Genomic DNA, 13,499 nt, shown 5'->3' with positions numbered 1-13,499 from the left:
TTTAGTATCCATACTTTTTTTCTTACAGTGCATCCTTACACACTCAAGGTCAAGAGTGGTTCTACAAACAATGAAAGAAGCAGCTGACTCACACCGAAGGTTCAAAGTATATGTGACAAAATCATCCCCTGATAGCAGTGGGTAAGTTTCACATTTATAATCTTCTTCCAAACAACACTTCAGGCCTATTCTTTAACAAAATACATAAAAAAGTGTAAAGTAATATTTTTAATTATTAGTTATTATTCTATGCATGCCCACTAGTATTACCCTGCCTAAACCGTCAGTGTCCACAGTCTATGCTGATCTTACCGTTAAACTCTTTGCAATCAAAAGGTGTTCTCTAACAGCTTAATATCATTATCTTTGGTACAAATTGTAATGTATTTCAACAAATCACCTTGAATTCTGTCACATAGACCTTTTGGGCTGATTTCTAATTTGTCAACAAAAGACATTTTAAGACATCTTTGTTTATAATGTAAATGTTGATGTTTCTTGGGCTAGTTTGGACTTTTTCCTTTCAGCTAAGCCTTCTATCCTCACAAAAGTCTTATTAGAGGTATGTTTAACTGTTCCTAGTCATGAAGACAGCTCAGTTGACTCTACTGCCTTCTAGACAAGTAACAGGCAGGGCCGGATTTCCCAATAGGCCCGGTAGGCCCGGGCCTATGGGCGCAAGGTCCCAGAGGGCGCACGGCCGAGAATACACTTTTTATACCTAGGCTATCTAAAAACAAAAATAAATAGTCATAGTTGATCAAAAAAGAACTCCAATGCATTGTGATTCTGAAGTTCATAAGAAGAAATAATTGTTAGGAAATTTAAACTATTTTTCAGAAGTACGCATCAATTTCGTTACAAAATTGGTAACGAACATTGGTTATACGGGAGTAGGCTGTAGGGATGTTGACGAGCGCCCAAGGGGTACGCATCGTATTGCCACTGCACTATGCTGGCTCGGGCTCGGTAATACCATAGATTAAACATGCTCGTTTAATCTATGGCACTACTGATCAGAGTGATTAGGGGCGCATGCGTGCTAGACATTGTTACCACCCTCACCCCACAAAACAAAAGTTATAACTAATCTTTTGATTAGTTTACAACAATCTGCAGGATCAAGTAAAAATAGATAATAAGTTGTGTTTAATATTAAAACAACGATGAATTTACCTTTAAAGTTAACAAAAAAATATAAATCTCAGTTTGCATTAGAATTAGAACAATTCAATACCCTCCAAAGCACCTTTAATGCTGCAATTTTCTCCTCAGACCTAACCTGCTACGGTTGGCCGGAATATTTTTGCTCTGTTTTGCTTTGGAAATATAACCTACTTAGATGCAGTACGACCATATATTAAATATAACTCAAGTCGACTTCTTATGATATTGTTAATTCAAAATTTGTATGTCTAGTTCATGTTGGTGACACTGGACGTTAGTTTTGACGTAATTTTGTTTATATTATTTTAGGGTTAGTTCTATTACGTGTGTTTCAATTTCTTGTAATATAAACAGGAGACGACCTATTGTTGATGATTAGATCGTTTTATTTTGGATAAACTAGGTTTAAACATAGATAAAACATACTCCTTAAATAACAAGAGTTGTTTTCAGCTAATCCAAAATGATGACAAATCTACTAAAGGAGTATGTTTAATCTATGGCATCACGTACTGAATGGAGTTCATGTTTTTGGGCCTGGAATTTGATTCAATGGCCATGTTTTTTTCCTTTTTTTCAGGAATGCTCGGTGGGTTGAATTGTTTTGTTTCAGTCCCACGGCCACAAACGTGAGCATTTATTAAAAGCATAAAAATTGATGAAAGTGTTTGAGACGGCATTTTGTTAAGGCTAAACAGGTCAATTCTTAAAAAAAACTTGCTATGATTCCAACGAGGAGTGGTATTCAAGCAATTAACTTAGGCCTATGGGCATGATATAGTTTTTAATAAAGGTTTGAAGGAAAGTAACTGTGACCAGACTAGGGGGCGGAAAATTATTTGGGCCTAGGGGCGCCAAAATGCTAAATTCGGCCCTGGTAACAGGTTGCATGTGTTCTAGAGACGAGATGGCTAAAGAGTTGATGTCGCTTGGAATTCCTTGCACCGTCATTCTGGACTCCGCAGTGGGCTACGTGATGGAACATGTGGACATGGTCATGGTCGGGGCCGAAGGTGTAATGGAGAGTGGTGGTATTGTCAATAAGGTAAACCTAAAATAAGAAATTCTTTTAGTGTTTTACAAGAATCTCTACAGTAGACCTACTTTGAATAAATTACTTTATAGGGAAGATGTTAATAAACCCCTGTTTACCTACCAAAATAATTTGCTAATCCTTGTTTTTAGGAAAGCCAGGTCAGCTTCATAATAGACACAAAGAATTATTTACTATTATTTTTTAGGACGGAACCAGCAACTCTCCCACCTTGTTGGAGGAGCCACTTAGCTACATAGACAAAACCATTTAGACCTAAGTGAACAAACTTAAAAAAAATAACTGATTGTAATGATGTAAGTTCAGCAGATTGTAATGATGATGTACTGATTGTAAGCTCTCCTCATTCTTTAGGAGTTGTTTTAGCTGTAAATAAATACACTGATGTATGTTTAAATTTCAGGTTGGCAGTTTTACAATGGCTTTGTGTGCAAAGGCAATGAATAAACCGTTTTATGTTCTAACTGAAAGTTTTAAATTCGCTCGCCAGTTTCCTTTGAACCAACGAGATCTTCCCGACCAATACAAGGTAATTCTTATTCAATAGGCCTATTATGAGTATTAAAAGTGGTTTTCTTAACCTCAAGACCTAAGACCTGATTTTTGTAACAAAATTGCTTCAAATTCAATATAATTTTATTTAAATAACTTTTCAAAATTCAAATATAGCTCTATAGCAAATGAAAATTGTTATAATATATGTGTGAACAGTGGCCTACAATTCTCTGTGATTAAGTCAGCATTGACATGTGGGCTCAAATACAGAGCCCGGGCTGTCATCATAGCCCAGTAAGCCCGGGTTTGCCAAATAAACCGGGCAAACCGGGCTCTGTTACAGAGCCCGGGCTGTCATCATAGCCCGGTAAGCCTGGGTTTGCCAAAAAGCCTGGGCAAACCGGGCTCAGGTACAGAGCCCGGTTTATTATCTTAGCCCGGTAAGCCCGGGTTTGCCAAATAGCCCGGGTTAATGTTTTTAGCCCGTTGGTGACGGGCTGTCATCATAGCCCAAGCAAACCGGGCTCAGGTACAGTGCCCGGGTTGTCATTTTAGCCCGGTAGGCCCGGGTTTGCCAAATCGCCCGGGCTAATGTCTGTGGCCCTATGAAAGAAAACCCATTTTTCCAGTCATAGGTTGTTTGATGTATCAAACAAGGAAATATTATAGCAATAGTAAATAGGGAGAAGTTATTCATTTTCTTTTTTATTTACATAATATGTATATACATATTTGTTTCTTTTTTTAAAGAATATAAAGTGTTTGATTTAGGGTAAGTTTAAAATTAAGTGCCAACCGAACAAACGGTTTACCTACCAACATGTTAGCCTTTATGAACTATTGTTTCATTAAATGTAATTTTTGGGGCATCATAGCCCGGATGTGCCAAATCGCCCAGGCCAATGTCTTTAACGTGCTGTATTATTATTTATCCCGGTAGTGACGGGCTGGCATCATAGCCCGAGCAAACAGGGCACAGGTTCAGTGCCCGGGCTGTCATCAATGTCCTAATTGCCAAACCTAATTGCATCGAAACATCCAAAACTCAAATTTAGTGATTGTAAGTGGTATTTTGCAATGAAGGAAAAGAAGTGATTTGGTGACGCATGAAACTGCAGAAATTTATGAGTACAACAATTTGAGTAATCCTTCTGATTGCTCCCTGCCGATATTTAAGCGGGCTCAGGTACAGTGCCCGGGCTGTCATCATAGCCCGGTAAGCCCGGGTTTGCCAAATAGCCCGGGCAAACCGGGCTCAAGTACAGAGCCCCTTTGTCATCATAGCCCGGTAAGCCTGGGTATGCCAAATAGCCCGGGCAAACCAAATCAAATCAAAATATCTTTATTCCTGAATTAATGTTACATGTGTCTGTGTACAGGAAAAATAGTTCCCAAGTAGACTATCTGTCTGTGTTTGGGAATGAGTTGCTAATACAGCTATACACAGGTCCACAAACATTCAGGAGTACTTACACACTTAATGATGATAGTCAATAAAAAAATATTAACAAGATCAAGAGAGAAAAAAAAAAACCTAATTGCATCAAAACATCCAAAACTCAAATTTAGTGAATGTAAGTGGTATTTAGCAATGAAGGAAAAAAAGTGATTTGGTGACGCATGAAACTGCAGAAATTTATGAGTACAACAATTTGAGTAATCCTTCTGATTGCTCCCTGCTGATATTTAAGCGGGCTCAGTTACAGTGCCCGGGCTGTCATCAAGCCCGGTAAGCCCCGGTTAGCCAAAAAGCCCAGGCAAACCAGGCTCAGGTACAGAGCCCGGTTTATTATCTTGGCCTGGTAAGCCCGGGTTTGCCAAATAGCCCGGGCAAACTGGGCTCAGGTACAGTGCCCGGGCTGTCATCATAGCCTGGTAAGCCCGGGTATGCCAATTAGCCCAGGCCAATGTCTTTAACGTGCTGTATTATTATTTATCCCGGTAGTGACGGGCTGGCATCATAGCCCGAGCAAACAGGGCACAGGTTCAGTGCCCGGGCTGTCATCAATGTCCATGAAGCCTGGGTTTGCCATACCTAGTAGTATGGCCTGCCCGATTGGTGGCGGGCTGTTATCATAGCCCGGGTGTGCCAAATTGAGCAGGCCAATGTCTATAGCCTGGTGGTGACAGGCTGTCATTAGGCCCAGGCAAACCGGGCTCAGGTACAGTGCCCGGGCTGTCATCATATCCCGGTAATCCCGGGTTTGCCAAATAAACCAGGCAAACCGGGCTCAGGTACAGTGCCCGGGCTTTCATCATAGCCTGGTAAGCCCGGGCGTGCCAAATCGCCCGGTCCAATGTCTATAGCCCGGTGATGACAGGCTGTCATCATAGCTCGGGCTAACCGGGCACAGGTTCAGTGCCCGGGCTGTCATTATAGCCCAGTAGGCCCAGGTTTGCCAAATAGCCCGGGCAATCCGGGCTCAGGTACAGAGCCCAGGCTGTCATCATAGCCCGGTAAGCCCTGGTATGCCAAATAGCCCGGGTATGCCAAATAGCCCGGGCAAACCGGGCTCAAATACAGAGCCCGGGCTGTCATCATAGCCTGGTAAGCCCGGGTATGCCAAATAGCCCAGGCAAACCGGGCTCAGGTACAGTGCCCGGGCTGTCATCATAGCCCGGTAAGCCCTGGTATGTCAAATACAGAGCCCGGGCTGTCATCATAGCCCGGTAAGCCTGGGTATGCCAAATAGCCCGGGTATGCCAAATAGCCCGGGCAAACCAAATCAAATCAAAATCTCTTTATTCCTGAATTAATGTTACATGTTTGTTAAAAATTGTCTGTGTACAGGAAAAATAATTCCCAAGTAGACTATCCGTCTGTGTTTGGGAATGAGTTGCTAATACAGCTATACACAGGTCCCTAAACATTCAGGAGTACTTAGACACTTAATGATGATAGTAAATAAAAAAATATTAACAAGATCAAGAGAGAAAAAAAAGAAACCTAATTGCATCGAAACATCCAAAACTCAAATTTAGTGATTGTAAGTGGTATTTTGCAATGAAGGAAAAGAAGTGATTTGGTGACGCATGAAACTGCAGAAATTTATGAGTACAACAATTTGAGTAATCCTTCTGATTGCTCCCTGCCGATATTTAAGCGGGCTCAGGTACAGTGCCCGGGCTGTCATCATAGCCCGGTAAGCCCGGGTTTGCCAAATAGCCCGGGCAAACCGGGCTCAAGTACAGAGCCCCTTTGTCATCATAGCCCGGTAAGCCTGGGTATGCCAAATAGCCCGGGCAAACCAAATCAAATCAAAATATCTTTATTCCTGAATTAATGTTACATGTGTCTGTGTACAGGAAAAATAGTTCCCAAGTAGACTATCCGTCTGTGTTTGGGAATGAGTTGCTAATACAGCTATACACAGGTCCACAAACATTCAGGAGTACTTACACACTTAATGATGATAGTCAATAAAAAAATATTAACAAGATCAAGAGAGAAAAAAAAAAACCTAATTGCATCAAAACATCCAAAACTCAAATTTAGTGAATGTAAGTGGTATTTAGCAATGAAGGAAAAAAGTGATTTGGTGACGCATGAAACTGCAGAAATTTATGAGTACAACAATTTGAGTAATCCTTCTGATTGCTCCCTGCTGATATTTAAGCGGGCTCAGTTACAGTGCCCGGGCTGTCATCAAGCCCGGTAAGCCCCGGTTAGCCAAAAAGCCCAGGCAAACCAGGCTCAGGTACAGAGCCCGGTTTATTATCTTGGCCTGGTAAGCCCGGGTTTGCCAAATAGCCCGGGCAAACTGGGCTCAGGTACAGTGCCCGGGCTGTCATCATAGCCTGGTAAGCCCGGGTATGCCAATTAGCCCAGGCCAATGTCTTTAACGTGCTGTATTATTATTTATCCCGGTAGTGACGGGCTGGCATCATAGCCCGAGCAAACAGGGCACAGGTTCAGTGCCCGGGCTGTCATCAATGTCCATGAAGCCTGGGTTTGCCATACCTAGTAGTATGGCCTGCCCGATTGGTGGCGGGCTGTTATCATAGCCCGGGTGTGCCAAATTGAGCAGGCCAATGTCTATAGCCTGGTGGTGACAGGCTGTCATTAGGCCCAGGCAAACCGGGCTCAGGTACAGTGCCCGGGCTGTCATCATATCCCGGTAATCCCGGGTTTGCCAAATAAACCAGGCAAACCGGGCTCAGGTACAGTGCCCGGGCTTTCATCATAGCCTGGTAAGCCCGGGCGTGCCAAATCGCCCGGTCCAATGTCTATAGCCCGGTGATGACAGGCTGTCATCATAGCTCGGGCTAACCGGGCACAGGTTCAGTGCCCGGGCTGTCATTATAGCCCAGTAGGCCCAGGTTTGCCAAATAGCCCGGGCAATCCGGGCTCAGGTACAGAGCCCAGGCTGTCATCATAGCCCGGTAAGCCCTGGTATGCCAAATAGCCCGGGTATGCCAAATAGCCCGGGCAAACCGGGCTCAAATACAGAGCCCGGGCTGTCATCATAGCCTGGTAAGCCCGGGTATGCCAAATAGCCCAGGCAAACCGGGCTCAGGTACAGTGCCCGGGCTGTCATCATAGCCCGGTAAGCCCTGGTATGTCAAATACAGAGCCCGGGCTGTCATCATAGCCCGGTAAGCCTGGGTATGCCAAATAGCCCGGGTATGCCAAATAGCCCGGGCAAACCAAATCAAATCAAAATCTCTTTATTCCTGAATTAATGTTACATGTTTGTTAAAAATTGTCTGTGTACAGGAAAAATAATTCCCAAGTAGACTATCCGTCTGTGTTTGGGAATGAGTTGCTAATACAGCTATACACAGGTCCCTAAACATTCAGGAGTACTTAGACACTTAATGATGATAGTAAATAAAAAAATATTAACAAGATCAAGAGAGAAAAAAAAGAAACCTAATTGCATCGAAACATCCAAAACTCAAATTTAGTGATTGTAAGTGGTATTTTGCAATGAAGGAAAAGAAGTGATTTGGTGACGCATGAAACTGCAGAAATTTATGAGTACAACAATTTGAGTAATCCTTCTGATTGCTCCCTGCCGATATTTAAGCGGGCTCAGGTACAGTGCCCGGGCTGTCATCATAGCCCGGTAAGCCCGGGTTTGCCAAATAGCCCGGGCAAACCGGGCTCAAGTACAGAGCCCCTTTGTCATCATAGCCCGGTAAGCCTGGGTATGCCAAATAGCCCGGGCAAACCAAATCAAATCAAAATATCTTTATTCCTGAATTAATGTTACATGTGTCTGTGTACAGGAAAAATAGTTCCCAAGTAGACTATCCGTCTGTGTTTGGGAATGAGTTGCTAATACAGCTATACACAGGTCCACAAACATTCAGGAGTACTTACACACTTAATGATGATAGTCAATAAAAAAATATTAACAAGATCAAGAGAGAAAAAAAAAACCTAATTGCATCAAAACATCCAAAACTCAAATTTAGTGAATGTAAGTGGTATTTAGCAATGAAGGAAAAAAAGTGATTTGGTGACGCATGAAACTGCAGAAATTTATGAGTACAACAATTTGAGTAATCCTTCTGATTGCTCCCTGCTGATATTTAAGCGGGCTCAGTTACAGTGCCCGGGCTGTCATCATAGCCCGGTAAGCCCGGGTTCGCCAAATAAACCGGGCAAACCGGGCTCAGTTACAGAGCGCGGGCTGTCATCATAGCCCGGTAAGCCCCGGTTAGCCAAAAAGCCCGGGCAAACCAGGCTCAGGTACAGAGCCCGGTTTATTATCTTGGCCTGGTAAGCCCGGGTTTGCCAAATAGCCCGGACAAACTGGGCTCAGGTACAGTGCCCGGGCTGTCATCATAGCCTGGTAAGCCCGGGTATGCCAATTAGCCCAGGCCAATGTCTTTAACGTGCTGTATTATTATTTATCCCGGTAGTGACGGGCTGGCATCATAGCCCGAGCAAACAGGGCACAGGTTCAGTGCCCGGGCTGTCATCAATGTCCATGAAGCCTGGGTTTGCCATACCTAGTAGTATGGCCTGCCCGATTGGTGGCGGGCTGTTATCATAGCCCGGGTGTGCCAAATTGAGCAGGCCAATGTCTATAGCCTGGTGGTGACAGGCTGTCATTAGGCCCAGGCAAACCGGGCTCAGGTACAGTGCCCGGGCTGTCATCATATCCCGGTAATCCCGGGTTTGCCAAATAAACCAGGCAAACCGGGCTCAGGTACAGTGCCCGGGCTTTCATCATAGCCTGGTAAGCCCGGGCGTGCCAAATCGCCCGGTCCAATGTCTATAGCCCGGTGATGACAGGCTGTCATCATAGCTCGGGCTAACCGGGCACAGGTTCAGTGCCCGGGCTGTCATTATAGCCCAGTAGGCCCAGGTTTGCCAAATAGCCCGGGCAATCCGGGCTCAGGTACAGAGCCCAGGCTGTCATCATAGCCCGGTAAGCCCTGGTATGCCAAATAGCCCGGGTATGCCAAATAGCCCGGGCAAACCGGGCTCAAATACAGAGCCCGGGCTGTCATCATAGCCTGGTAAGCCCGGGTATGCCAAATAGCCCGGGCAAACCGGGCTCAGGTACAGTGCCCGGGCTGTCATCATAGCCCGGTAAGCCCTGGTATGTCAAATACAGAGCCCGGGCTGTCATCATAGCCCGGTAAGCCTGGGTATGCCAAATAGCCCGGGTATGCCAAATAGCCCGGGCAAACCAAATCAAATCAAAATCTCTTTATTCCTGAATTAATGTTACATGTTTGTTAAAAATTGTCTGTGTACAGGAAAAATAATTCCCAAGTAGACTATCCGTCTGTGTTTGGGAATGAGTTGCTAATACAGCTATACACAGGTCCCTAAACATTCAGGAGTACTTAGACACTTAATGATGATAGTAAATAAAAAAATATTAACAAGATCAAGAGAGAAAAAAAAGAAACCTAATTGCATCGAAACATCCAAAACTCAAATTTAGTGATTGTAAGTGGTATTTTGCAATGAAGGAAAAGAAGTGATTTGGTGACGCATGAAACTGCAGAAATTTATGAGTACAACAATTTGAGTAATCCTTCTGATTGCTCCCTGCCGATATTTAAGCGGGCTCAGGTACAGTGCCCGGGCTGTCATCATAGCCCGGTAAGCCCGGGTTTGCCAAATAGCCCGGGCAAACCGGGCTCAAGTACAGAGCCCCTTTGTCATCATAGCCCGGTAAGCCTGGGTATGCCAAATAGCCCGGGCAAACCAAATCAAATCAAAATATCTTTATTCCTGAATTAATGTTACATGTGTCTGTGTACAGGAAAAATAGTTCCCAAGTAGACTATCTGTCTGTGTTTGGGAATGAGTTGCTAATACAGCTATACACAGGTCCACAAACATTCAGGAGTACTTACACACTTAATGATGATAGTCAATAAAAAAATATTAACAAGATCAAGAGAGAAAAAAAAAAACCTAATTGCATCAAAACATCCAAAACTCAAATTTAGTGAATGTAAGTGGTATTTAGCAATGAAGGAAAAAAAGTGATTTGGTGACGCATGAAACTGCAGAAATTTATGAGTACAACAATTTGAGTAATCCTTCTGATTGCTCCCTGCTGATATTTAAGCGGGCTCAGTTACAGTGCCCGGGCTGTCATCATAGCCCGGTAAGCCCGGGTTCGCCAAATAAACCGGGCAAACCGGGCTCAGTTACAGAGCCCGGGCTGTCATCATAGCCCGGTAAGCCCCGGTTAGCCAAAAAGCCCAGGCAAACCAGGCTCAGGTACAGAGCCCGGTTTATTATCTTGGCCTGGTAAGCCCGGGTTTGCCAAATAGCCCGGGCAAACTGGGCTCAGGTACAGTGCCCGGGCTGTCATCATAGCCTGGTAAGCCCGGGTATGCCAATTAGCCCAGGCCAATGTCTTTAACGTGCTGTATTATTATTTATCCCGGTAGTGACGGGCTGGCATCATAGCCCGAGCAAACAGGGCACAGGTTCAGTGCCCGGGCTGTCATCAATGTCCATGAAGCCTGGGTTTGCCATACCTAGTAGTATGGCCTGCCCGATTGGTGGCGGGCTGTTATCATAGCCCGGGTGTGCCAAATTGAGCAGGCCAATGTCTATAGCCTGGTGGTGACAGGCTGTCATTAGGCCCAGGCAAACCGGGCTCAGGTACAGTGCCCGGGCTGTCATCATATCCCGGTAATCCCGGGTTTGCCAAATAAACCAGGCAAACCGGGCTCAGGTACAGTGCCCGGGCTTTCATCATAGCCTGGTAAGCCCGGGCGTGCCAAATCGCCCGGTCCAATGTCTATAGCCCGGTGATGACAGGCTGTCATCATAGCTCGGGCTAACCGGGCACAGGTTCAGTGCCCGGGCTGTCATTATAGCCCAGTAGGCCCAGGTTTGCCAAATAGCCCGGGCAATCCGGGCTCAGGTACAGAGCCCAGGCTGTCATCATAGCCCGGTAAGCCCTGGTATGCCAAATAGCCCGGGTATGCCAAATAGCCCGGGCAAACCGGGCTCAAATACAGAGCCCGGGCTGTCATCATAGCCTGGTAAGCCCGGGTATGCCAAATAGCCCAGGCAAACCGGGCTCAGGTACAGTGCCCGGGCTGTCATCATAGCCCGGTAAGCCCTGGTATGTCAAATACAGAGCCCGGGCTGTCATCATAGCCCGGTAAGCCTGGGTATGCCAAATAGCCCGGGTATGCCAAATAGCCCGGGCAAACCAAATCAAATCAAAATCTCTTTATTCCTGAATTAATGTTACATGTTTGTTAAAAATTGTCTGTGTACAGGAAAAATAATTCCCAAGTAGACTATCCGTCTGTGTTTGGGAATGAGTTGCTAATACAGCTATACACAGGTCCCTAAACATTCAGGAGTACTTAGACACTTAATGATGATAGTAAATAAAAAAATATTAACAAGATCAAGAGAGAAAAAAAAGAAACCTAATTGCATCGAAACATCCAAAACTCAAATTTAGTGATTGTAAGTGGTATTTTGCAATGAAGGAAAAGAAGTGATTTGGTGACGCATGAAACTGCAGAAATTTATGAGTACAACAATTTGAGTAATCCTTCTGATTGCTCCCTGCCGATATTTAAGCGGGCTCAGGTACAGTGCCCGGGCTGTCATCATAGCCCGGTAAGCCCGGGTTTGCCAAATAGCCCGGGCAAACCGGGCTCAAGTACAGAGCCCCTTTGTCATCATAGCCCGGTAAGCCTGGGTATGCCAAATAGCCCGGGCAAACCAAATCAAATCAAAATATCTTTATTCCTGAATTAATGTTACATGTGTCTGTGTACAGGAAAAATAGTTCCCAAGTAGACTATCCGTCTGTGTTTGGGAATGAGTTGCTAATACAGCTATACACAGGTCCACAAACATTCAGGAGTACTTACACACTTAATGATGATAGTCAATAAAAAAATATTAACAAGATCAAGAGAGAAAAAAAAAACCTAATTGCATCAAAACATCCAAAACTCAAATTTAGTGAATGTAAGTGGTATTTAGCAATGAAGGAAAAAAAGTGATTTGGTGACGCATGAAACTGCAGAAATTTATGAGTACAACAATTTGAGTAATCCTTCTGATTGCTCCCTGCTGATATTTAAGCGGGCTCAGTTACAGTGCCCGGGCTGTCATCATAGCCCGGTAAGCCCGGGTTCGCCAAATAAACCGGGCAAACCGGGCTCAGTTACAGAGCGCGGGCTGTCATCATAGCCCGGTAAGCCCCGGTTAGCCAAAAAGCCCGGGCAAACCAGGCTCAGGTACAGAGCCCGGTTTATTATCTTGGCCTGGTAAGCCCGGGTTTGCCAAATAGCCCGGACAAACTGGGCTCAGGTACAGTGCCCGGGCTGTCATCATAGCCTGGTAAGCCCGGGTATGCCAATTAGCCCAGGCCAATGTCTTTAACGTGCTGTATTATTATTTATCCCGGTAGTGACGGGCTGGCATCATAGCCCGAGCAAACAGGGCACAGGTTCAGTGCCCGGGCTGTCATCAATGTCCATGAAGCCTGGGTTTGCCATACCTAGTAGTATGGCCTGCCCGATTGGTGGCGGGCTGTTATCATAGCCCGGGTGTGCCAAATTGAGCAGGCCAATGTCTATAGCCTGGTGGTGACAGGCTGTCATTAGGCCCAGGCAAACCGGGCTCAGGTACAGTGCCCGGGCTGTCATCATATCCCGGTAATCCCGGGTTTGCCAAATAAACCAGGCAAACCGGGCTCAGGTACAGTGCCCGGGCTTTCATCATAGCCTGGTAAGCCCGGGCGTGCCAAATCGCCCGGTCCAATGTCTATAGCCCGGTGATGACAGGCTGTCATCATAGCTCGGGCTAACCGGGCACAGGTTCAGTGCCCGGGCTGTCATTATAGCCCAGTAGGCCCAGGTTTGCCAAATAGCCCGGGCAATCCGGGCTCAGGTACAGAGCCCAGGCTGTCATCATAGCCCGGTAAGCCCTGGTATGCCAAATAGCCCGGGTATGCCAAATAGCCCGGGCAAACCGGGCTCAAATACAGAGCCCGGGCTGTCATCATAGCCTGGTAAGCCCGGGTATGCCAAATAGCCCGGGCAAACCGGGCTCAGGTACAGTGCCCGGGCTGTCATCATAGCCCGGTAAGCCCTGGTATGTCAAATACAGAGCCCGGGCTGTCATCATAGCCCGGTAAGCCTGGGTATGCCAAATAGCCCGGGTATGCCAAATAGCCCGGGCAAACCAAATCAAATCAAAATCTCTTTATTCCTGAATTAATGTTACATGTTTGTTAAAAATTGTCTGTGTACAGGAAAAATAATTCCCAAGTAGACTATCCGTCTGTGTTTGGGAATGAGTTGCTAATACAGCTATACA

At 45.4% G+C, this 13,499-nt stretch overlaps 1 protein-coding gene across 1 annotated transcript in view; it reads left to right on the top strand.

Annotated features, from left to right (window-relative positions):
- The window catches only part of LOC128994584 (translation initiation factor eIF-2B subunit alpha-like), a 46,901-nt gene that overhangs the window by 13,230 nt on the left and 20,172 nt on the right, over positions 1–13,499 (top strand). Inside the window, exons 5-7 of the mRNA XM_054419239.1 lie at positions 29–141; positions 2,068–2,212; positions 2,625–2,750. Coding sequence (XP_054275214.1) covers positions 29–141; positions 2,068–2,212; positions 2,625–2,750 — 384 coding nt within the window. The remainder of the gene's footprint in view (positions 1–28; positions 142–2,067; positions 2,213–2,624; positions 2,751–13,499) is intronic.

Source organism: Macrosteles quadrilineatus, unplaced genomic scaffold (genome assembly GCF_028750875.1).
Source record: "Macrosteles quadrilineatus isolate MER2022 unplaced genomic scaffold, UCM_ALF_1.0 Scaffold_5__1_contigs__length_97177068, whole genome shotgun sequence".
Taxonomy (NCBI): Eukaryota; Metazoa; Arthropoda; class Insecta; order Hemiptera; family Cicadellidae; genus Macrosteles; species Macrosteles quadrilineatus.
This window is presented reverse-complemented; position numbering and strand designations above follow the sequence as displayed.